Source organism: Suillus plorans, assembly GCF_016647745.1.
Source record: "Suillus plorans strain S12 chromosome Unknown HD556scaffold_100, whole genome shotgun sequence".
Taxonomy (NCBI): Eukaryota; Fungi; Basidiomycota; class Agaricomycetes; order Boletales; family Suillaceae; genus Suillus; species Suillus plorans.
This window is the reverse complement of record NW_024537484.1, coordinates 118,530-141,213: the sequence shown is the minus strand read 5'-3', so window position 1 is coordinate 141,213 and position 22,684 is coordinate 118,530. Positions and strand designations below refer to the sequence as shown.

Genomic DNA, 22,684 nt, shown 5'->3' with positions numbered 1-22,684 from the left:
GACAGCTTTCACGAAACCGAAAGGGTTTTGTCAGCCAAAATTGTCTTGCATGCTGTTCATTTGATCTTCGGTTCCAGTATGTTCTCAGTGGTTTGGATGGATCAACCTCAGACTCGACTCTCTACAATAATGCCCGTCTCACTGACCTGTACATTCCACAAGGGAGATACTACCTTGCAGATGCTGGGTTTGGAATATGCAATTCACTTCTCATTCCGTATCGAAGTGTCCGGTACCACTTGGCTGAGTGGGGTCGAGCTGCAGTTCGGTGAGCAATATGTCACTTGACTCATCAATCTTCTCATGCAAGGCAGGCCACAAAACTCCAAAGAAATATACAACCTTTCGCATTGTCATATCCCGCATTCCGGACCAACATCTGACGATGTTCCCACGCCTCATCCGGACCTCCGGACCTCCTGTCCATGTCTCCAGACCCAATCCTCTATCCGTCCGGATCCCTGTACTCCTGCATCTGATATCCGGATGCCAGATCTGATATCCACATCTCCGGATCTCCGGATCCGACCTATCTGTCATGTCCGAACCCAAACCTTAAATCAGCGCCCATCCCCTTATGGTAATCACCTGTCTCCGGACTTCCGAACATCCGGATCCGACCCACGTCTATCTTCCTTGCGTTCCGGACCCAGACCTATCACGCATTCATCTCCGGACATCCGGATCCGACCCGCGTCTATCTTCCGTGCCTTATCCCTTTGTATGTTCCTTCTTGAGTTAGACTTCCTCATTTTCCGTACCTCATTTTGTCTCCGAGTTCATTTCCTATGATCCGTCTTATTTTCTAATACATTTCCACATGCTCGTACATAGCCTTACCCCTCTGCTTACTGATCTGCACAGACTTGCCTCTAGTATATAAACCCCAGTAGATACTCCTGTATTTCCTCAGTCTGAATATCATACACATATTAGTCCTCGCACTAGCCTTCACCCTAAGTCCTCATAACAGTTCTAGTCCTCCGACTTAGTCATTATCCATCTCAGGCCTAGGGGGAAATTCCCTAGGCCGGAGCTCCGCTCCTCCGCTCCTCCGCTCCTCCACTCATCCACTCATCCGATCCTCCATTCCTCCGAGTTTCCGGAAGTTCCTCCGGAACTTTCCCGCGGTCCTCCGGACCTATTCTGCTTCGGACTTTGTCCTTGCAGCCTTTCCTCTGTTTCCTTCTACTCAGGACTTGTCCTGAGTAGCCATTACACATATCCCCGTCAGGACGAAACTCCATCGTAATTTCCGGAAGTTCCTCCGGAACTTTCCCGCACTCATCCGGAAGTTTCTCGCACTCGTCCGGAAAGTCCTTCCGAAGTTTCCCACGCTTCTCCGGAAGTCCTTCGGACTTCACTGGACTTTCTCCGGACTTCATTCTGAAGTTAAGGGCACATACTCGGGTAAGGGGCGCAGCGCACGAGCTGAAGCCAAGCCCCTTGGAATCAGTCCTACCCTTTGTGCATGGTCTTAACAGGCATGCTCAAGCTCGAAATGTGATTGAGCGGATTTTCGGCATTCTCAAGAAGTGGTTCGTGATACTCGTACATCCACCAGAATATAGTATGTCGACTCAAGCCCGAATTCCCCCGGCACTTTGTGCTGTCCACAACTTCATTCGAAGTTTCGATCCAAAGGAAATAGAGGAATTCGCTACTGAGGATCTCATTGATGCTGATGCAGGCGAGTCGAGGGGTGATCTTGCTGAAGGACCAGCAGGCCGTGCTGAAAGGCAAAAGGCGACGGAGGACAGAGATAGTATTGCAGATACTATGTGGAGGGATTACCATAGAGCTCGTCAAGACATGACAAGATGAGTGCGCGACAATATATATACTATCTAGAGACCCTGCTTGTTGATAAATTTGATCTTGCGGACAACAAAAGACTTCCTTGGCCCATCGTCGGACATCACCATATATGCGTCAGCAGTGCTGACATCCATCTGAAAAGCTTCGATAAGTGCAGCCATGCTATCATCATCAAGATGTGTTTCTAGAAGTTGTGCGCGTCGCATTGCTGCCTGCTTGCGTTGAGGTGATAAGGCAATAGCTGATTTTTGCGATTGTGAGGCTACACGGAAGACATCGGTGAACTCAGAAAATGGATCATTTATTGCATATAGTGCGGTGGCTGATCCACCAATGCGCTGGCGTTTCGAAGATGGACCAGAGGGACAAGATGAGGAAGCAGTAAGAGACGGAGTCAAAGCCACAGGTGCAGATTTTCGCTTCGAAGGAGGAGGAGTTGCTTCCCAAGGAATGATATCATCTTCATCGTCATCTAGCTCTCCCTCTGCAATTGTTCTCTCGTCATCTTCTTCAACTCCTGAGTCTCCTGTTGTGGATGCCACTGGCTCGTGCTCGACAGCAGGGCCTTCATTGCTGATGTTGCTAGGAGTGTGTTGCGATTCGAAGGTTTCCTGGCCTGCATGAAAAGCATTGGTGCCACGTGAGATCTGCGCACGCAAAAGGTCATCCATCTCGTCAAAGTGCTTCCAGCCTTTGTTGTGAAACGGCTTTGCACCAGGATGTGCCTTGAAAAACGGTCAGACTTGCAACAGATCCACATCATGAAAGCCTACATTTGTGAATGTTGTCCAACATGCGGCATCAGCTAGGCCAATATTTGCGCCAAGTTCCTCGTCCCACGAAAAGCCTGATTGCGACTTGATTTCAACAATAGCGGCATGCTTTTTCTTGCACTGTAGCAGTCAGGACTTGATTAACTGTGAAATAACAACATACTACGTACCATAATCCATTTGTTCTTGCATGACTGCCAGTCCCTTTTGTTTCCCACTATGTAGTTCTCCTTTGGAGTGCCGTCTGGTGGCTCCAACAAATGAGCCGCTGCAGCGGCAAAGGTTGCCTGTTTGAAGTTGATACCATCTCCACCTTCGGCACGATGAAGTGTGAGATATTGAATGAGCCGGGAGGTTGCTTCGTCGGTCCAGTGAGTGGCTGAGCCTACACTTGCAGTGTTGTTGACAGGCGCTGTACTAGTACTCTTCCGTTTCGCCATTGGCAAGGGGTGGTGTGGACGCTGATCAAGTCACATGTGAGTCACAGCTTGTTACTTGTTACCACGCCACCTACAGGAATAAACTGCGAAATAAACACAGCTGTCCAGACTCTAATATGTCTCTCGCAATCCTCAATGCCACCTCCTTTAGTGGAGTTCTTGGCCTATGTCTAGTGGGACTTAGTGAATTTGGAGGTCCTCACCTCTTCTCACTTGAATTATTTGTCCCACTAGGTATGCCAATTATTTCTAGTCTTAGGTCCTTTCTCACTCAAATTAATTGTATCACTAGTAATTTTGCGCACCCTCCCTACCCTCCCACCTTTCAGTGTTTGTACAATAGTTCAGTCGAGTTTTGGCGTATTTGTTTCTCTATGGGTTAAAAGCCCTTATGGGGACACCCTCCAAATAGAGCATTAAAATGTCTTGCAAGGCCTTAAAACCCTGGGAACTTGTATCCGACAATGTCAGCAACAACACCCGTCGGTCATACGGATCAGGGAGTCATCCATACTCGAACATGGCGTCAGTCCATACCCCTAGAAAGCCATGCAAGTCGCCTTTAACCGTCTCAGCTCCGTAGCAAGGTCACTATCACCTACTCCTCGTAATATGTCTACTGTACAGTGTACATACGTCTAAGCCCAAGCCTTTTGTTCTATACACCGCTGGAACTCCAAACGGACCTAAAGTTAGTGTTTTTCTCGAAGAGAAAAGGTCGATTATGAGTGAGTGCCCCCTCTTCTCCTGAGACGATATCCCGAATTTTGACTCTGACAGCGTCCAGAAAATAAACACCTCACGCAACGGCCAAAAAGAGCCCTGGTTCATCAAGTTAAACCCAAACGGGCGAATCCCAGTGCTCGTCGACCACGCGCGGGAAGATTTCGTCGTGTTTGAGACAGCTGCTATTTTGCTGTATCTCGAACAGCATTATGATCCGGAGAGGAAGCTTGGGTTTGACCCTGTGTCGCAGCCGAATGAGTACAGCGAGATGCTTCAGTGGATGTTGTGGGCGGTGAGTACTCCGTGGCGTCTGGTGGTATTTAGTACTGATGACACGGTGGTTGCAGCATGGAGGCGTTGGTCCCATGCAAGGCCAAGGTCTGTAAATTCGAACTTGGTATTGAAGTTTTGAGTTGACGCAGTGCAGCGAATCATTCCAATAGGTTTGCGCCCGAGGACATTCCCTATGCAAAGAAGCGCGAGTTGTTTCTTTTGATTAGTGTCTCATATGTGCCTAACGATGACGACATCAGGCTATATCCTGGAAACGAAGCGCCTCTATGGCGTGATGGAGATCCGCCTCACAGACCGTGATTATCTCGCTGGGCCCGGCCGGGGCGTCTATAGCGCTGCAGATATCAACGTTTTCCCATGGTTGGTCTCATCTTTGTTCGGTTTCCCCTGCGAAGACATCTTTTTGATGTTCTCACTCTGGTTCTATTGTATTCAGGATCAATGTTCATCAATTCGCGGGTATCGAATCTCTTGATGAGTGGCCGAGCCTCGAGGTGGGCGTTCGAACGTGTTTTGTTTTGTGTCTTGCTTCTAAAGTTTGATCGGTTTAGATGTGGCTTGGTCGTATTAATGCGCGTAAAGCTGTCCAGGATGGCCTTGCTATTCCGTAATGGACTCGTAGCACTGAGTCTGGAATCTGGCATAAGCGTGATTTCTTCTCGTATTTGTATTTTTGCAGTCATTGCAAGATGGTACTTATTGGTTTTGACGTGTCAGCAGGTGAAGACGAGCACCCAGATTTGGCTTTCTCCTCGTAATACCACCACACCTGCATGTCTCATCGGACCGTCTTTCTTGGATCTCACACTACGGGATGTACGGTAACACCACGCTAAACAGTGTAAGCATAGGCGGTTTTTGGAAGTCAATTAGCTGATCGAACTCCACAGTGTAAGAAAGCAAGATACCCGCGGGACAGATGCCATTTCTCTTCATTTGAACATTTGGACCAGTAAACATCCCTGACACGATTGCATCCAATCCTCGCGATATGATTCTTATAAAAATAGTCGGCACAAATATTCCAGAATGGAAATCACCCGTTGCTTGGCTTGCGAATTTCAATATCTTCGCTAGCCCTGACCCCTGGGTAGTCTCAAGTGCAACGTATGGAATCGCTTTTCAATCGTTTGCATATTTTTTGTTTCTATCACTCATGCTTTTGCCAAACACGAGTTCTGGAGGTGCTTTCCATGCTTATCGAGAGTCGACTTGAAACTATATTGCTTGCTCTGTTAGCCTCTCTAACAGCGTTTCATTCGTAACCGGGATGACTCGCACCGGTTTTCTCCACCCTCAGGTATGTTACTTGACAAATCGACTCTACGTTTACACACGTATATATGATAGCTGACTAGTATATCGACGATGGGCAGGCTATAAATACAGACGAGGTTCGTATAATTAAATCAAGGGAGTTCGCTGGATATCTTCCCTCTCACTAACCCTTCATCAACCCACCAGAATGGATACCTCTGATTCTCATGAAATTGTGATAAATGAGACAACGCCTCTGGTACCTGCCAATGGCTCGAAAAAACCTAAAACGCCCCTTCCAAAGCTTCAGATAGGCATACTTATAACGCTGCAACTTGCGGAGCCCATCGCTTCGACATCTATATTCCCGTACATCAATCAGGTATGGTTTCGCAATCACGATGCTTCTCTTCGATGCACACCTTTGATACTGTTTTGCTCTCTTAGCTGATCAGAGAACTTGGAATCACTGGGGGCGACGATGCGGCTGTAGGATATTATGCCGGAATCATTGTAAGTGCCAGGATTACGTTTTGCGAATTGCTTGTGAGAATGGTTCACTCATCGAATGTGATTGGCAGGACTCTCTGTTTTTCGTCGGACAGGCACTGACGGTGCTGAAGTGGGCTCGTCTGTCTGACCGCATTGGGCGCAAGCCGGTATTAGTCATCGGACTATTAGGAACATGCATTTCGATGCTATGTTTCGGCCTTTCGACGAACTTCTGGAGCCTTGTTGTTAGGTATGTCTTCACCCGAAGGAAATATACATCTCTAACATGGTTTTTCCAGCCGTTGCATGTGCGGTTTTCTGAATGGCGACGTTGTAGTGATGAAGACTATGATGGGAGAATTGACGGACTCCACAAATATGGCTGAAGGATTTGCCCTGATCCCGATTGTCTGGTGCATCGGAAGCTTTGTTGGGTGAGTAAGGTCGTTGACGACGGAGATGGTAAATAATGAGTTCGACATGTCAGTCCATTAATGGGAGGAACACTCGCGCGACCGCAGGATCATTGGCCGGAATTGTTCTCCGGTTCGTTCTGGAGAAATTACCCATACTTTTTGCCTTGTGGGGTGGCAGCCTGCCTGCTCATCCTGGCCCTTGTCATGACGACAATCTTCTTGGAAGAAGTAAGTTCTGGATCCCTACCATATCGCACACATCACTCACGATCAGTAGACATTATCGACAAAGCGTCGGCCGAAGTTCACTTCGACTACGGTCAGCGTTTCAAGTAGCCCCGACAGAGAATTACTTGTTAAAAGCTCGATGGCAAACATGCCCTTGAGATCTCTCCTTACGCATTCCGTTGTCATTCCGATTGCAAACTACGCCATGCTCTCCTTCCTTGACGTTTCTGTTAAGGTTCTTTTACCGCTGTTCTTCTCGACACCTACTTATCTTGGTGGTCTTGGATTTAATTCTGCTACTATTGGCTTGTGGATGGCGTTGTTTGGGATAACAATTGGTGTATTTCAGGCATTCTTCTTTGCCAGAATCATCGATTGGATTGGTCCAAAGCGTCTGTTCTCTGTTTCAGTGTGGTGCTACCCACCACTCGTGGCTATGTTTCCGATAATGTCGTGGATTTTACGTGCAAGGGGTGAAGTCGATTATACAATCACGTTTGCCTTGCTTTTCCTCATATGTATAGAAGTCATATGGGATATGGGATATGGTGCGTGTTGCAATGAAACCGTCTCGTCATTGCAAGCAGCTCACTTCGTTGCAGGAGCTATTTTGATGTTTATCACAGCCTCTGCTCCCACAAACAATGTCCTTGGCGCTATCAATGGCCTCGGCCAAACCTCTGCGGCGGTAGCTCGTGCCATTGGTCCCGCCTTGGCGACTTCGCTCTTTGCTGCGTCGAAGGAATACAACCTTCTAGGAGGACATGCAGTTTTTTTCGTCTTGATTGTGTTATCCGGTGGGTTAAGATGGCTGGCACTTCAGTTGGCGGATGAGGTACAAGATAGGGATGATTGACAGGTGATTCACAAAAGGAGTCAATATCGGATTGCACTGTCGTAGGATTCGTGTTCATCGCGCTGCAGGTATTTGTTGATGAGTTGTTAGATATCAAGGTAGGCAGATCAGAGATGCAACCAGGGGGCCCTTAGACTAGACCGAACTGTCCTCCATAGAGTAATCTCTCAATAGGACAAAAGTTGGAAATAAATAAAATAAAATAAAAAGGTAGGCAGGGACCTTGTTTCAAGCACTTGATTTAGTGATATTATTGAACTTCACTAAGGGCCTCGAACTGTTCAGCGTGAGACTGGCGCAGCTTCAGGTCAAGGTGTTGTTTTGGTTTTGACGTGACGTGACTGTCGAACAAGTTGAATTTGTCATGCGTTGATGTTGAAAACATGACTCTATAGGCATTTTTTGACCAGTTCTTAAGTTGTGACTATCCAAAAAGATGCAGACTCACCCGCAATCCTTGCCAGACAAACACTCTCATTCGACTATTTTTGTGGGCTTCGCTCGCATACATAGTCAAGATCTGCTGCAGTCATCGAATGTTGACCATGTGTTCCCTGACCAGTAACTGAGCCAGAGTCAATCGGACAAGGTGTTATCCACCTGCGTGGCGGACGGCGCATAATACGACCCCTTCCGGAATGTGGGATGTAAAGACCGGAGGCACAACCCTGGAGATGTTGCGTGGGTGGTGATCTATTCACTCGATGACACCATGAAGATGCAGCAAAAATCTGGAATGCAAAGATGGCCAAGCTGTTTGACGCGTTCAAGCACGACACTCCGGTGCTTGTCGCTTGCCCAATCTGACACCCTTCTCACATCTTGTGTATGTCTTCTCTTTGATCATATCCTTCCTTACCCCATCTGGCCAGATGCATCTGCCATTGCACCTGCATAAGTCGACATGGTTTGAGCAAAAAGCAATGTATATATAATATATAGTGATAGGGGACACTACCACCGAGTTGCATAATCGACGGCGATTTACTACTTCCCCGTGATTACAAGGACGGTTGTGTTATATACGGTTTGCTAACGCACTGCTCGAATCATGGCTTCTGCAGTTGATGGTCACCTTGCTATTCTCGCTAGTATTTCTCTTTCCCTTGCCGCCATCATGGCACTTAGGCGGTTCATCAAGAAGCAACAGAATAACCCTTCTCTTCCTCCTGGTCCAGTGCCGCTCAAGAGCCTTGGCTGACTTATACGAAATGGGGTGCTGCGTATGGTACGTGAACAGATAGTATAAGAAATATGTACTGCAAATCACTATATCAGGGGACTTGGTCTTCGTGCGAATTCTAGGCCAGGAAATGGTCGTGGTCAATTCCGAGCATATTGCAGAAGCCTTATTGGACAAGCGTTCTCGGATTTACTCCGATCGACCATACCTAGTCACACTCGAGCCGTGCGTTCTTTCAGTATTCTTCTACTTAACTAGTCCGAGATATGGCTTGTCGGTCAACCTTGCATTCATAGGTTATGGGGATGAATGGCGTCTCTGCCGACGACTCTGCCACCAAACTTTCCGCCCTGAGTCTGCAGTAAAATTTCGTGCGATGCAGATCAGGCGAGCTCGTGAGATAGTCGTCAACCTAGTTGATGACCCTCGACGTTATCATGACCACTTCGCAACGTCAGTAAATAACCTTTACAAATTGAACGACTATTCACCTGTTCACAGATTCTCGTTATCTGTTGTGATGTCAGCTGTATATGGCTACGATATCGGCGCTCGTGATGATCCTTTGGTGCAGATTGTGGTAAATGCACTGAATCCGGGCTCGGCCGTGTTAACCCCAGAGAGAGCGTTGATACTGAAGACCTTCCCCTTCTGTGAGCTCAACTCTCCTAGATGAGAAAGCGTGAATGTGACATGCATTTTTTTGGAATGTAGTACTAAGGTTACCTGACTGGTGCTGGGGATCCTCGATCAAGCGTAGTGCTCGAGCTTCGACCGAGCGCGTCAATGAAATGGCCGACTTGCCATTTCAATATGTGCAGCAGCACATGGTGGGTCATCTATTTTTATCTTGGTTCCAGGCATTGATTCGACCCTTACCAAGACTTACAGCTCGTTCCTCGCCCAATCTTCAATGGTTGCAGAAAATTTGCGACGGATGGAGACGCAAGAGGAGGCATCCAAACCTGCATTCGAGAATGCCTTGAAGAAAGCATCAACTACTGCTATTTCGGGTAAGTAAGCTTCCCCAGGAGCAACGCTGTGCTCTTGACATATGCCAATATCACACAGCTTCATGTGAGACGGTAAATGGGTAACTCCATCGTGCAGTGTCCGATCTTCATTCTCGTTACAGACTTCGGCAATTTTGATGGTTTTTGTTTTGGCCGTGGTATTATACCCAGACGTTCAGAAACGCGCGCAAGCGGAAATCGACTCAGTGGTTGGAAGAGAACGGCTGCCGACGTTCGAGGACAGAGTATCACTACCCTACATTGATGCAGTTGTGCGAGAGACTTTTCGATGGCAGCCCGTTTCACCTCTTGGTATTCTTCCCCGCCAAGTGATCTGGCCTGTGCTGAAGATAATTTCATAGGCGTATCACACGCTACCTCGAGTGATGACGTATATGATGGCTATTTCATTCCAAAAGGTCCGTTGTTTTTGGCCCATCAACACAAGAATCATTTATAATATCATGCATCAGGCGCAATCATCACGTACAACACATGGTCCGATATGTTCCTCCCAGCTTTCGTGACACTGACTCGATTGTAGGGGCATTACACGGAATGAAAAGCGGTACACAGACGCATCTCGTTTTATACCAGAGAGGTTTATCGATGTTAATGGCGCGTTGACAGATGATGACCCCGCACAATACATATTCGGCTTTGGTCGGCGTGTATGTCCAGGTTCCTTGAGTTATTCTAATCCTAGAAAAGATTCGCTGACATGTAGACTTTACTCAGGGCGATATACTGCTGATGCCTCCGCGTGGTCTGCCATTGTGACTATGTTGGCCGCATTGGATATTTCTTCTGCCAAAGATGACCAGGGCAAAGTGATCAGTTTTACTCCCACGTTCATCACGGGACTGGTTCGGTACTCGATTCGGACTTCCTTTCCTCTTGTCACTAACACTTTTGTTGTTTTAGCTATCCTGCTATCTTCCCTTGCAGGATTTCAGCACGGTCCCACATTTATTCGGACCTTGTAAACGGTTGGAGAACTGCCGAGTTTTGAAAGAAGGGGTGATGACAGTTTGGCTCTTCCGTGGTCTGATTGGGGCACTAGAGGAGTAATCGATCAAGTATGTGCTTCTAATGTATAACAGTCAGCAGTCGTGATGAACAGAAACGTATTCAGTTATCCGGTGTGTCTAGGTGTTATGTTGAGGGTCATGTGACGCTTCAAGCTTCAGTGACGACGTGCCAGAATATTATAGCGCACTGCATGATCTGTATTACATAGTTCATATGCGTGTCCACGACATGCCCCGGTTCCTTGTCGAATGACTGCCAGCAACAACCGTATCATCCTACGTCGTGTGACGTCAGCATCTTGCTAGCGAAAGCGCGCGGAGGGGTTGGGAACAGAATTCGAAGCAGCGGCATCAGAGAGCGCTGGCAGCACCGTGGGAGTTGAAGTTAATTGAGCTTGTCAGAGAACCACAGGGCACTGTGACAAAACATCAGTAAATGGTTGAACCGGCGAGACTGGTGACGGCCTGTTACAATTCCGAAATGGATCGGGTCTCTGTCTTGTTACCATTTGACTGACGTGCCCAGTGAACTTACTCACAAAGTACAAGCTGAGTATTTTCTTTGTATTGTCCTGGATATCGATACTTATCTTGACACTCGCGCCCACAACGTCCTCCTTCCCTTTCCGACCTCCCACAGACCATCTAAAGAGAGCAGTGAAAATAACACATGACGCCTTTCTCCGACAAAGTTTGCGGAGTCCAACCTTTATTAGATAATGTCAGTCGAATCGCAACACGATAGGGAGCCGATTTACTTCGGAATCGTAACAGGTCACAGCAGCACCCGGTGAGGACATTGTGTTCTTTCCTGTGCATTACGATACAAAGTAATATATCTAACATAACGTCATGTATAGGAAAGAGATTAAGATTTCGGCTTACAAAATATAGGTATGTCGGTTGGCCCACCGGAATTTACTGATCGCGAGTCAAGACATTGCAGCCGATCTCCCGCTCTTTACTCTGGACAATCTCCACTGACGATTTCATACCTTCTTTCGCATATGAGCGAGCAAAGAGGTTGCTTATGTATGTATTGGAGCGCAAGCCGCCGAGTTGACAGGTAAGATCCAGTTAGTTCAATTATCACTTGACAGTTTGTTGAGTACTAACCGTAACCCGAGTTGAACTAGCCCCCGCCGGCCGCCACCACTGTCCCTGTGGCGAGGACTAGTGTGAGATTAGCCTCATCACCAAGCGTCCAAACAAAACAAACCGAGTATATGAGGAATCCATGAAGTGCAGGGGGGTTAGTATCGAACGGCACTGAACGACGGAACCTGCACAGAATCCAGATCACCAGGATGAATACTTCCAATTCCCAAGAAATCATGGCAAACGAGACAACGCCTCTGATACCTACCAAGAGCTCGAAAAAACCTAAAACGCCCTTTCCAAAACTTCAGATAGGCATACTTATGTCGCTACTCCTTGCGGAACCCATCGCTTCGACATCTATATTCCCGTACATTAATCAGGTATGATTTCGCAATCACGATACTTCTTTTCGATGTACATCTTTGATACTGTTTTTCTTTCTTAGTTGATCAGAGAACTCGGAATCACTGGGGGCGATGACGCGGCTGTAGGATATTATGCTGGAATCATTGTAGGTGTTAAGATTATGACTTACGAAGTGCATGGTTCGCTCATCGGATGTGATTGGCAGGAATCTCTGTTTTTTGTCGCGCAGGCACTGACGGTGCTGAGGTGGAGTAGGCTGTCCGACCGCATCGGGCGCAAGCCGGTGCTGGTAATTGGACTCTCGGGTGCTTGCATTTCGATACTGTGCTTCGGCCTCTCAACGACATTCTGGAGTCTTGTCATTAGGTATGTCTTCAGCTAAAGGAGATGTGCGATGCTGATGTGCTAGGCTTACCTAGCCGCTGCTTGTGCGGTTTTCTAAATGGCAATGTAGGGGTTATGAAGACTATGATGGGAGAATTGACGGACTCTACAAACATGGCTCAGGCATTCGCCTTGTTTCCAATGGTCTGGTGCATTGGAAGCTTTATCGGGTAAGCGGAGCAATTGATTATGGAGATAGCAAATAATGAATTCAGCATGTCAGTCCTTTAATGGGAGGAACTCTCGCGCGACCGCAAGATCATTGGCCTGCATTATTCGCCAACGCCTTTTGGGGAAAGTTTCCATACTTTCTGCCATGCGCGGTGGCAGCCTGTATGTTCGTCCTAATCCTTTTTATGATGTCAATCTTTTTAGAAGAAGTATGTTTCACACACCTGTCTTATCGTACACGTTGCTCACGATCGGCAGACATTACCAACAAAGCGTCGACCAAAGTCGACATCGGCCATGTTCGGTATTTCCAGTGATGAACTACTGCATCAACAATACATGGCACATACGCCCTTGCGATCTCTGCTCACGCCTTCCGTTGTTATTCCGCTTGCAAACTACACTCTGCTTGCCTTGCTTGATATTTCTTTCATTGTTCTTTTGCCGCTGTTGTTTTCGACACCTACTCATCTTGGTGGTCTTGGATTTGATCCTGCTACTATTGGCTCGTGGATGGCGTTGTTTGGGATCACGAATGGTATCTTTCAAGGATTATTCTTCGCTAGGATCGTCGATTGCATCGGTCCGAAGCGTTTATTCTGTGTCTCAGTGTCGTGCTACGCACCACTCATGGCTATGTTTCCGATAATGTCGTGGATTGTACGCGCAAGGGGGGGAGTCGATTATGCAATCACGTTTGCCTTGATTTTCCTTATAGGTATACAAGTTGCATGGGATATGGGATATGGTGCGTGTTGTAATGAGACCGTCTCGTCATTACAAGTAACTCACTTAATTGCAGCGGCCATTTTCATGGTTATCACAGCCTCTGCTCCCACAAACAATGTCCTTGGCGCCATCAATGGCCTCGGCCAAACCTCTGCGTCGGTAGCTCGTGTCGTTGGTCCTGCCTTGGCGACTTCACTCTTTGCTGCGTCGAAGGAATACAACCTTCTAGGAGGAAATGCAGTTTTTTTCGTCTTGATTGTGTTGGGTGGTGGATTGAGATGGCTGGCATCCCAGTTGCGAGATGAAGTACAGGACAAGGATGAGTAACAGATGACTTACAAGAGGAATGATTGCATTATTGTAGAATCTGTATTTATCACTCTGTAGATATTTATTGTACCGCATTCTGGCAGAATGATACTGTATAACAGGTCACTACCGGTACCGGTCACTCATCACCGGTTTCCACTCAACGTTCCTGTTGACATTGGGGTTTCTCAGTTCTGGTGAAGTCGGTCCGTAACGTGCGCAAGTTATGTAAGCGTTCATTTCAGTGGTGGGCCTATGGCTAACCGTGATCCGAGTTCAACTAGCCGCCGCTAGTGCCTCATTACCAATCGTTCAAACCAAACAAGGTGAGAATGCGAAAGTATATGAGGAATCCATGAAGTGTGGCAGGGACCGTCAGTAGTATCGAACGGTACTGGACGACGGAACCTGCACAGAATCCAAATGACCAGGATGGATACTTCCAATTCTCATGACATCGAGACAACGCCTCTAATACCTGCCAAGAGCTCAAAAAAACCTAAAACGCCCCTTCCAAAACTTCAGATAGGCATACTCATATCACTGCACCTTGCGGAACCCATCGCCTCGACGTCTATATTCCCGTACATTAATCAGGTATGATTTCGCAATCACGATACTTCTTTTCGATGTACATCGTTGATACTGTTTTTATTTCTTAGCTGATCAGAGAACTCGGAATTACTGGGGGTGACGATGCGGCTGTAGGATATTATGCTGGAATCATTGTAAGTGCCAGGATTATGACTTACGAAGTGCTTTTTGCAAGAATGGTTCGCTCATCGAATGTGATTGGCAGGAATCTCTGTTTTTTGCTGCACAAGCACTGACGGTACTGAAGTGGGGTAGGCTGTCTGACCGCATTGGGCGCAAGCCGGTGCTGGTAATTGGACTCTCGGGTGCTTGCATTTCGATACTGTGCTTCGGCCTCTCAACAACATTCTGGAGTCTTGTCATTAGGTGTGTCTTCAGCTAAAGGAGATGTGCAATGCTGATATGCTAGGTTTACCTAGCCGCTGCTTGTGTGGTCTTCTAAATGGCAATGTGGGAGTTATGAAGACTATGATGGGAGAGTTGACGGACTCTACAAACATGGCTCAGGCATTTGCCTTGTTTCCAATTGTCTGGTCCATTGGAGGTTTTATCGGGTAAGTGGAGCAATTGATTATGGAGATAGCAAATAATGAATCGTCATGTCAGTCCTTTAATAGGCGGAACTCTCGCGCGACCGCAAGATCATTGGCCTGTATTATTCGCCAATGCCTTTTGGGAAAAGTTTCCATACTTTTTGCCATGCGCGGTGGCAGCCTGTTTGTTCGTCCTAGCCGTTTTCATGTTGTCAATCTTCCTAGAAGAAGTATGTTTCACACACCTGTCTTATCGTACACGTTGCTCATGGTCGGCAGACATTACCAACAAAGCGTCGACCAAAATCGACATCAGCCACGCTCGGTATTTCAAGTGATGAATTACTGCCTCAACAATCCATGGCATATACGCCCTTGCAATCTCTGCTCACGCCTTCCGTTGTTATTCCGATTGCAAACTACGCCCTGCTTGCCTTGCTTGACATTTCTTTCCGTGCTCTTTTACCACTGTTGCTTTCCACGCCTACCCATATTGGCGGTCTTGGATTTGATCCTGCTACTATTGGCTCGTGGCTGGCATTGTTTGGGATTACGAGTGGTATCTTTCAAGCATTATTCTTCGCTAGGATCATCGATTGGATTGGTCCGAAGCGTGCATTCCATATCTCAGTGTCGTGCTACGTACCACTCATGGCTATGTTTCCCATAATGTCGTGGATTGTACGCGCAAGAGGAGAAGTCGATCATGCAATCACGTTTGCCTTGCTTTGCCTTACAGGTATGCAACTCGCATGGAATATGGCATTTGGTGTGTATTGTAATGAAACCATCTGTCATTACAAGTAACTCACTTAATTGCAGGGGCTATTTTCATGTTTATCACAGCCTCTGCTCCCACCAACAATGTCCTTGGTGCCATCAATGGCCTCGGCCAAACCTCTGCGTCGGTAGCTCGTGTCATTGGTCCCACTTTGGCAACTTCGCTCTTTGCTGTATCGAAGGAGCACAACCTTCTAGGAGGAAATGCAGTTTTTTTCGTCTTGATTGTGTTGGCCGGTGGATTGAGATGGCTAGCATCCCAGTTGCCAGATGAAGTACAAGACAGGGATGAGTAAGGGGTGACTCACAAGAGGAATCGATATATCTGATTGCACTGTGTTTATCACTATGTAGTTATTTATGATATCATATTGAAGTTCACCAAGGTGAGCTGTTCAGCATCAGGAAAACCCTCCGGGTCTATGTGAATAAGTACACGGATCATCATGCCTTTTACATCTATTGGATCTTAGCGCACAACGGCTTCTGTTTTTGCATCTTTCTTGTCTTGTCCGCCTGAATCTCCATTTCCAAAATGCATCTCACTTTTCAAAGAACAACTTTGGTCCACTTGCCGAGTAGAAAGCCACCATGCAAATTTCAAAAGGCACAATACGTTAACCAAGTGCAAACAAGAGATCCGTTGTTTTCTTGATGTAAGTTAATTTAATCCTTGAAAAGATTCGCTGACATATAGACTTGGTGATGCCCTCCGCGTGGTCTGCCATAGCTCAATCAACAAATCTTCAATTCATTCTTCCTTGCGTTTCCCGGAGTTCCGTGGGCGGCCCACCCAATGCTTAGCGCCTGAAGTTAACATAGCAGCAAACATTGTTTTGAGGCCCACCCTTCATTCAACTTCTTGTCTTGCTTTGATCATTGACCTCAACTATTCACCATGAACAACCCCATTCAATTGGGGAACCCCGAGTCTAGGTCAGTTCCTCCTCCAGACATCGAGACATCCAACGAAACAAATACTGCTGAGCGCTGGGTTACCTAAGTGGTTCATGAAGTTGAAACTCAGTGTGATCCGTCCTTTCTCTAGGGCCGACCCCGTGGCGAAATCTGTCGCTTGCTGGGCAAGGTTAAGAATGGTGTTGTCAAAAAGATTTCCGTAAGTCGCAATCAATACTCAGTCTGGGGATAATGTTGATATCTTACACAAGGGCTCAAAGTTCAACGATTCACGCAGCCGCGACCCCGTTAAGGTAGGTGGCATTTCGATGTCTGCTCTCTGTCTAACTTCTACTGGCTTACTCAGGATACTTCTGCTGTTGTGCAACAAGGCGCCAATTCCCAATCTGTGAACAAGGCACTTCAGGATGCCGGTCATGGTGCAGATCAGATGAAACAAAGCTGTGGATATGCGAGACCCATATTACCCGTAGGCAAAAGGGACCAGCAGCGCTCGACAGCATAGGGACCCCTCAGGATATTCGACACTGATCGGGACGATAGCAGAGGTGTGTTCTCTCTTCCTCTTTTGAACTAGACTAACACCGTTCTGCAGGTGCATCCATATGCAAAGATGGCATTGGGCGTGCTTTCTTGCGCAATAAAAGTACGGTTTCCTTGCCGTTATTCGTATTTACTGCTCACTTGTTCTGCACGCAGATAATTCTTGCTCAAGCGGATCGTGACGAAGCGGTACTTAACCTCTACAAGAAGTTGGGTCAAGTGTATGGCTTCATAACGCAAGACGACACGCTTCTCAAGATTTCGTCAATGAGGGACATCTTGGGACAGATCTCTCAGCAGACCCTAGAATGCGCCAATTTCATCAGGGATTATTCAGAGAAGAAAAGCTTTTGTGAGTCTCCAACAAGTCGTTACACTTGGCAGATCCTCGTTCTTATCATAGGGGAGAGACTCGGAAAGAATACCGTCTTGGAAACAAACGATACGATACAGCAGTATAATGATGTGTTGGATGTGCTCATGCAAACTTCTGCGACCAAGTCACTCACGACGTAGCCACCTATATTCGCGATACAAGTAAGATTGTGTTTTCTTCTGACTCGACACCCATTCATACTTCTACAGGCGAAATACTGGAATTCAGTGGTATGGCTTATGTGGAGGCCGCAGGACTAGATACTAGGAAGCGATGCCTGCAAGAGACACGCACAGACATTCTCTCCGACATCATGAGGTGGATCAACGACAGCAGAAACGATGTTCCACGTGTGCTAAGGCTATCCGGACCTGCCGTAATGGGTAAATCAGCCATTGCTCACACGATTGCCAGCTCGTTCATCGGGGTGGGCGGACTCGGTGCTTGTTACTGCTTCGACCGAAACACGGAGGATCGCCACAAAAAGGTTTTCTCTACTATCGCACGAGACCTGGCTGACCATCATCCGGAGATGAGACGAGCGTTAGCGCATGGAGTCGAGAATCAAACTGCGCTCAAGACTACACCGGACGTTGTACAGCAGTGCCACGCAGAAGCTTCTTATAGAACCGTTAGGGAAGCTTTCCGAGTCACCCGTGGGGCCCGTCGTGATCGTTATCGACGCACTGGACGAAAGTGGTGAGGCAGTGGAGACACGTAGTGACCTTCTTCGCATTCTTTCCGGTAAACTTCGAGACCCAACCATCACCCATATCACGAAACTCCCAAAGAACTTCCGGATCATAGTCACCTCCCGCCCGCTTTGCGACATTCAGAATTCGTTTGCGGGCGCTCGACACATTTGAAGGATTTCCATGGACGACATTCCACTAGAAGTGGCTGAACGCGATATCTGCACCTACATATCGGAGAAATTAGAAGGGCTTTCGGATTTTGGGAACAAAGAGTATACAGCCGTCGCCCAGAAAGCTGATATCTTTTCGAGTGGGCACGTCTTGCTTGCAAATACATCGGAGCACCTCCTCTCGGCTCATCTTCTGTTCAGTTCTTCAATGACATCGTGTCCCGCGATGGTGTCGAACGAGGGCACTTGTTGTATGATATGTATGTCTTAACTTTGAAGCAGATCATACCAAAGAACAGACACAGACCCCAAGTCTCAGCAAACATAGTTAGCGATGTTTCGTTCCGTAATGGGACAAATTCTTGGCACACCTCCTATGACGACCACACATTTGTGCTGGATGGATAATGGGACCCAATCGTCGGCTCTTAGTATTCTGGGTACCACCGGCTTCTCGAGAACCATTTTATACTCCTCCGACTGCATTAGTGATACCCAAAAGTGGTGTTGAGCTTGATTTGAGTCGTGTGGGTGGCACACACTGGCAGGACTGCTACAAGAAGTGAGTCTCCAGTGTTTTCCGTTCCTCGCAGTTAATCAATTTGATCCTTATAGCTCTTCATCAAGATAGCCTCGTTCCGGTAAACTAATTGGAGGAGATGCCAGAGACACTTTGTGGAGTACGATATGGAGTGTACAGTCAACCTATCATCTGTTATATACGTACGTAGCGTTGCATTCGAATTCGGGGTGGTTTGAGCGAACGATGTGTTAGAAAGATGATTGGGTGTCAGATTTTCGAGAGCATAGAAGATTATAGAGCAACGAAAAGAAGTCATCTCAGAAAATGATAGGACATGCGTGGTTGGCAAGCCTTGATCGAGTTCGGAAAAGCACAACAATAACCGTCAACAATATTTGCGAGCCCTGACTCCAGAGATTCACTCGCAACGAGACGACAACATGTCATAGGTACTTCAGTCACTGATGTTTTATGCAGTCAAGTGTTCGAGATGCTTGTCGAGATGATCCTCTAATTTGATGCCTGCTCGAGCGTGACAGCCAAGCACCGTGACTGAGCCTCTTATCAACGAACTGTCTGCATGTTCGAATCGTATCGTCAACCACACTGCACCAAGGCGAGAACGGAAATACGACTCACTGTAGCTCAGTGGTTCACTCATCAATGCGGTCTACCATGCCGATAAGCCGGGGGGTCACTGGATGAAAACTACTCGTACTCACATCCCAGGGAGTCTAGAATGCCTATCTCCCACACAGACCATGTAAGGATGGCAGTGAAGACAATAATACATGACGCATGATGCATGACGCCTCTCTCCGACAAAGTTTGCGGAGTCCAACCTTTATTAAGGAACGTAAGTTGAATTGTAACAAGATATTACTAGTAGAGAGCCGATCTATTACTTCGGACTCGTAATAAGTCACAGCAGCACCCGGTGAGGACATTGTGTTCTTTCCTGTGCATTACGATACAAGGTAACATAACGTCATGTATAGGAAAAAGATTGACATTTCGGCTTACAAAATATAGGTTGGCTCCCGAAATTTACTGATCGCGAGTCAAGACATTGTAGCCAATCTCCCGCTTTTTGCTCTGGACAATCTCCACTTACGCTTTCATACCTTCTTTCGCATATGAGGGAACAAAGAGGTCGCTTATGCATGCATTGGAGAAGCTACCCAGCTGACAGGTAAGATCGGATCAGTCAGTTCAATTCTTACTTGACAGTTTGTTGAGTACTAACCGAGTTTAACTAGTAGCCCCCGCCGGCCGCTGCCACTGTCCCTGTGGTGAGGACTAGTGTGAGATTTACCTCATCACCAAGCGTCCAACCCAAACAAGGTGAGGATGCGAAAGTATATGAAGAATCCATGAAGTGCAGGGGCGATAGTATCGAACGTACTGGACGACGGAACCTACACAAAATCCAGATCACCAGGATGGATACTTCCAATTCTCATGAAATCATGGCAAACGAGACAACGCCCCTGGTACCTACCAAGAGCTCGAAAAAACTTAAAACACCCCTTCCAAAACTTCAGATAGGCATACTTATGTCGCTGCAACTTGCGGAACCCATCGCTTCGACATCTATATTCCCGTACATCAATCAGGTATGGTTTCGTAATCACGATACTTCTTTTCGATGTACATCTTTTGATACTGTTTTTCTTTTTTAGCTGATCAGAGAACTCGGAATCACTGGGGGCGACGATGCAGCTGTAGGATATTATGCTGGAATCATTGTAGGTGCCAGTATTACGACTTACGAAGTGCTTGCAAGAATGGTTTGCTCATCGGATGTGATTGGCAGGAATCTCTGTTTTTTGCTGCGCAGGTACTGACGGTGCTGAAGTGGGGTAGGCTGTCTGACCGCATTGGGCGCAAGCCGGTGCTGGTAATTGGACTCTCGGGTGCTTGCATTTCGATACTGTGCTTTGGCCTCTCAACGACATTCTGGAGTCTTGTCATTAGGTGTGTCTTCAGCTAAAGGAGATGTGCGATGCTGATATGCTAGGTTTACCTAGCCGCTGCTTGTGCGGTTTTCTAAATGGCAATGTGGGGGTCATGAAGACTATGATGGGAGAGTTGACGGACTCTACAAACATGGCTCAGGCATTTGCCTTGTTTCCAATTGTCTGGTGCATTGGAAGCTTTATCGGGTAAGCGGAGCAATTGATTATGGAGATAGCAAATAATGAATCGGTATGTCAGTCCTTTAATAGGCGGAACTCTCGCGCGACCGCAAGATCGTTGGCCTGTATTATTCGCCAACGCCTTTTGGGAAAAGTTTCCATACTTTCTGCCATGCGCGGTGGCAGCCTGTTTGTTCGTCCTAGCCGTTTTCATGTTGTCAATCTTCTTAGAAGAAGTAGGTCTCACATACCTGTCTTATGGTACACGTTGCTCACGATCGGCAGACATTACCTACAAAGCGTCGGCCAAAGTCGACATTGGCCGTGCTCGATATTTCAAGTGATGAATTACTGCCTCAACAATCCATGGCATATACGCCCTTGCGAGCTCTGCTCACGCCTTCCATTGTTATTCCGATTGCAAACTACGCCCTGCTTGCCTTGCTTGACATTTCTTTCCGTGCTCTTTTGCCACTGTTGTTTTCGACGCCTACTCATCTTGGCGGTCTTGGATTTGATCCTGCTACTATTGGCTCATGGATGGCATTGTTTGGGATCACGAGTGGTGTCTTTCAAGCATTATTCTTCGCTAGGATCGTCGATTGGATTGGTCCGAAGCGTGTATTCTGTGTCTCAGTGTCGTGCTACGCACCACTCATGGCTATGTTTCCGATAATGTCGTGGATTGTACGCGCAAGGGGAGAAGTCGATTATGCAATCACATTTGCCTTGCTTTGCCTTACAGGTATGCAACTCGTACGGGATATGGCATTTGGTGTGTGTTGTAATGAAACCGTCTGTCATTACAAGTAACTCACTTAATTGCAGGGGTTATTTTCATGTTTATCACAGCCTCTGCTCCCACCAACAATGTCCTTGGTGCCATCAATGGCCTCGGCCAAACCTCTGCATCGGTAGCTCGTGTCGTTGGTCCCACTTTGGCGACTTCGCTCTTTGCTGTATCGAAGGAACACAACCTTCTAGGAGGAAATGCAGTTTATGTCATCTTAATTGTGTTGGGTGGTGGATCGAGATGGCTGGCATCCCAGTTGCGAGATGAAGTACAGGACAAGGAAGAGTAACAGGTGACTTACAGAGGGAATTGATATATCTGATTGCATTATTGTAGGATCTGTGTTTATCACTCTGTAGATATTTATTGCGCCACATTCTGGTAGAATGATACGTCCTTATGACTAACAATCCATTAATTGCGATATATACTTTATTATAGTTATTATAGTTATCTACTCGAGTATATATCTCCCATGTATAGCTATCGACTCGTCAGTACGAACCTATACTATCGTTGGGCCAGAGTTGCAACATTGTGCGTCCGCTTGAATCTCCATTTCCGAAATGCATCCGACTTTTCGAAGAACAACTTTGATCCGCTTGCCGGGTAGAAAGCCACCAAAAGGCACAATACGTTAACAAAGTGCAAACAAGAGATCCGTTGTAAGTTGATTTAATCCCAGAAAGATACGCTGACACATAGACTTTAATCCGGTTGGTATACTGTAGCAATCAATTCAATTCGACGGTCACACGTCACAGTCGGTGGTGTCGGTGTCGAAATTAGGTAGTTGTCACACGTAACATCAGCGTGTGTCGAAACCATTTGACGTCACAACAAACATCGAATTTTGCTTCCGTGGCGACCCCAGATTTGCGCGTGGTACACGACTCCGGATTCGCGCTGTAAGTGTGCGACGCACAAAATGTTTTGGCTACTAATAAAATCTAGCTCTCGTCATCATGATGGCGCCAGAATGAGTGTGAGTACAAAGAATTCGCTTTTTTCTTCCTTCTCCCCCGCCCTAATTC

The 22,684-nt window shown here is 47.0% G+C and overlaps 7 protein-coding genes across 7 annotated transcripts; 6 read left to right on the top strand and 1 right to left on the bottom strand.

The window, feature by feature from the left end:
- Window positions 1–1,847: 1,847 nt before the first annotated feature.
- HD556DRAFT_1450197 (uncharacterized protein) lies at window positions 1,848–3,031 on the bottom strand (the record flags this gene model as incomplete). The annotated part of the gene is made up of 3 exons (XM_041307729.1): window positions 1,848–2,543; window positions 2,592–2,711; window positions 2,762–3,031. 3 exons carry the CDS (start codon window positions 3,029–3,031, stop codon window positions 1,848–1,850), a joined length of 1,086 nt encoding a protein of 361 aa, XP_041153476.1.
- Window positions 3,032–3,580: 549 nt separating this feature from the next.
- Window positions 3,581–4,662, top strand: HD556DRAFT_1434925 (glutathione S-transferase; the record flags this gene model as incomplete). Its single annotated transcript, XM_041305374.1, has 8 exons — window positions 3,581–3,652; window positions 3,675–3,748; window positions 3,812–4,049; window positions 4,105–4,135; window positions 4,185–4,235; window positions 4,291–4,411; window positions 4,488–4,545; window positions 4,603–4,662. The coding sequence occupies 8 exons, from the start codon at window positions 3,581–3,583 to the stop codon at window positions 4,660–4,662; spliced, it is 705 nt and encodes a 234-aa protein (XP_041153475.1).
- An 854-nt stretch (window positions 4,663–5,516) lies between these two features.
- Window positions 5,517–7,300, top strand: HD556DRAFT_1450195 (major facilitator superfamily domain-containing protein; the record flags this gene model as incomplete). Its single annotated transcript, XM_041307728.1, has 7 exons — window positions 5,517–5,690; window positions 5,756–5,821; window positions 5,890–6,050; window positions 6,100–6,234; window positions 6,288–6,444; window positions 6,494–6,992; window positions 7,047–7,300. 7 exons carry the CDS (start codon window positions 5,517–5,519, stop codon window positions 7,298–7,300), a joined length of 1,446 nt encoding a protein of 481 aa, XP_041153474.1.
- Window positions 7,301–8,351: 1,051 nt separating this feature from the next.
- On the top strand, window positions 8,352–10,567 carry HD556DRAFT_1450194 (cytochrome P450; the record flags this gene model as incomplete). The annotated part of the gene is made up of 13 exons (XM_041307727.1): window positions 8,352–8,431; window positions 8,479–8,528; window positions 8,579–8,936; window positions 8,985–9,136; window positions 9,198–9,313; window positions 9,367–9,496; window positions 9,555–9,568; window positions 9,619–9,808; window positions 9,859–9,915; window positions 9,970–9,994; window positions 10,041–10,177; window positions 10,235–10,362; window positions 10,421–10,567. The coding sequence occupies 13 exons, from the start codon at window positions 8,352–8,354 to the stop codon at window positions 10,565–10,567; spliced, it is 1,584 nt and encodes a 527-aa protein (XP_041153473.1).
- Window positions 10,568–11,649: 1,082 nt separating this feature from the next.
- Window positions 11,650–14,054, top strand: HD556DRAFT_82874 (major facilitator superfamily domain-containing protein). The gene is made up of 8 exons (XM_041311757.1): window positions 11,650–12,008; window positions 12,074–12,139; window positions 12,200–12,360; window positions 12,414–12,548; window positions 12,602–12,758; window positions 12,808–13,297; window positions 13,352–13,815; window positions 13,863–14,054. Exons 1-7 carry the CDS (start codon window positions 11,835–11,837, stop codon window positions 13,603–13,605), a joined length of 1,437 nt encoding a protein of 478 aa, XP_041153472.1. The 5' UTR covers window positions 11,650–11,834; the 3' UTR covers window positions 13,606–13,815; window positions 13,863–14,054.
- On the top strand, window positions 13,871–15,950 carry HD556DRAFT_81849 (major facilitator superfamily domain-containing protein). The gene is made up of 7 exons (XM_041311723.1): window positions 13,871–14,184; window positions 14,250–14,315; window positions 14,387–14,547; window positions 14,601–14,735; window positions 14,788–14,944; window positions 14,994–15,483; window positions 15,537–15,950. Exons 1-7 carry the CDS (start codon window positions 14,011–14,013, stop codon window positions 15,788–15,790), a joined length of 1,437 nt encoding a protein of 478 aa, XP_041153471.1. The 5' UTR covers window positions 13,871–14,010; the 3' UTR covers window positions 15,791–15,950.
- A 4,211-nt stretch (window positions 15,951–20,161) lies between these two features.
- On the top strand, window positions 20,162–21,939 carry HD556DRAFT_1450190 (major facilitator superfamily domain-containing protein; the record flags this gene model as incomplete). Its single annotated transcript, XM_041307726.1, has 7 exons — window positions 20,162–20,335; window positions 20,402–20,467; window positions 20,536–20,696; window positions 20,750–20,884; window positions 20,937–21,093; window positions 21,143–21,632; window positions 21,686–21,939. The coding sequence occupies 7 exons, from the start codon at window positions 20,162–20,164 to the stop codon at window positions 21,937–21,939; spliced, it is 1,437 nt and encodes a 478-aa protein (XP_041153470.1).
- Window positions 21,940–22,684: the final 745 nt, after the last annotated feature.

Bases quoted from the DNA above. Each gene is read 5' to 3' on its own strand.
- HD556DRAFT_81849 (XM_041311723.1), top strand. From the start codon at position 14,011: ATGACCAGGATGGATACTTCCAATTCTCATGACATCGAGACAACGCCT. The intron at 14,736-14,787 runs GTAAGTGGAGCA...TCGTCATGTCAG, and splicing joins TCCATTGGAGGTTTTATCGG to TCCTTTAATAGGCGGAACTC. The intron at 15,484-15,536 runs GTGTGTATTGTA...ACTTAATTGCAG, and splicing joins CGCATGGAATATGGCATTTG to GGGCTATTTTCATGTTTATC.
- HD556DRAFT_82874 (XM_041311757.1), top strand. From the start codon at position 11,835: ATGAATACTTCCAATTCCCAAGAAATCATGGCAAACGAGACAACGCCT. The intron at 12,009-12,073 runs GTATGATTTCGC...TTTCTTTCTTAG, and splicing joins TATTCCCGTACATTAATCAG to TTGATCAGAGAACTCGGAAT. The intron at 12,549-12,601 runs GTAAGCGGAGCA...TCAGCATGTCAG, and splicing joins TGCATTGGAAGCTTTATCGG to TCCTTTAATGGGAGGAACTC.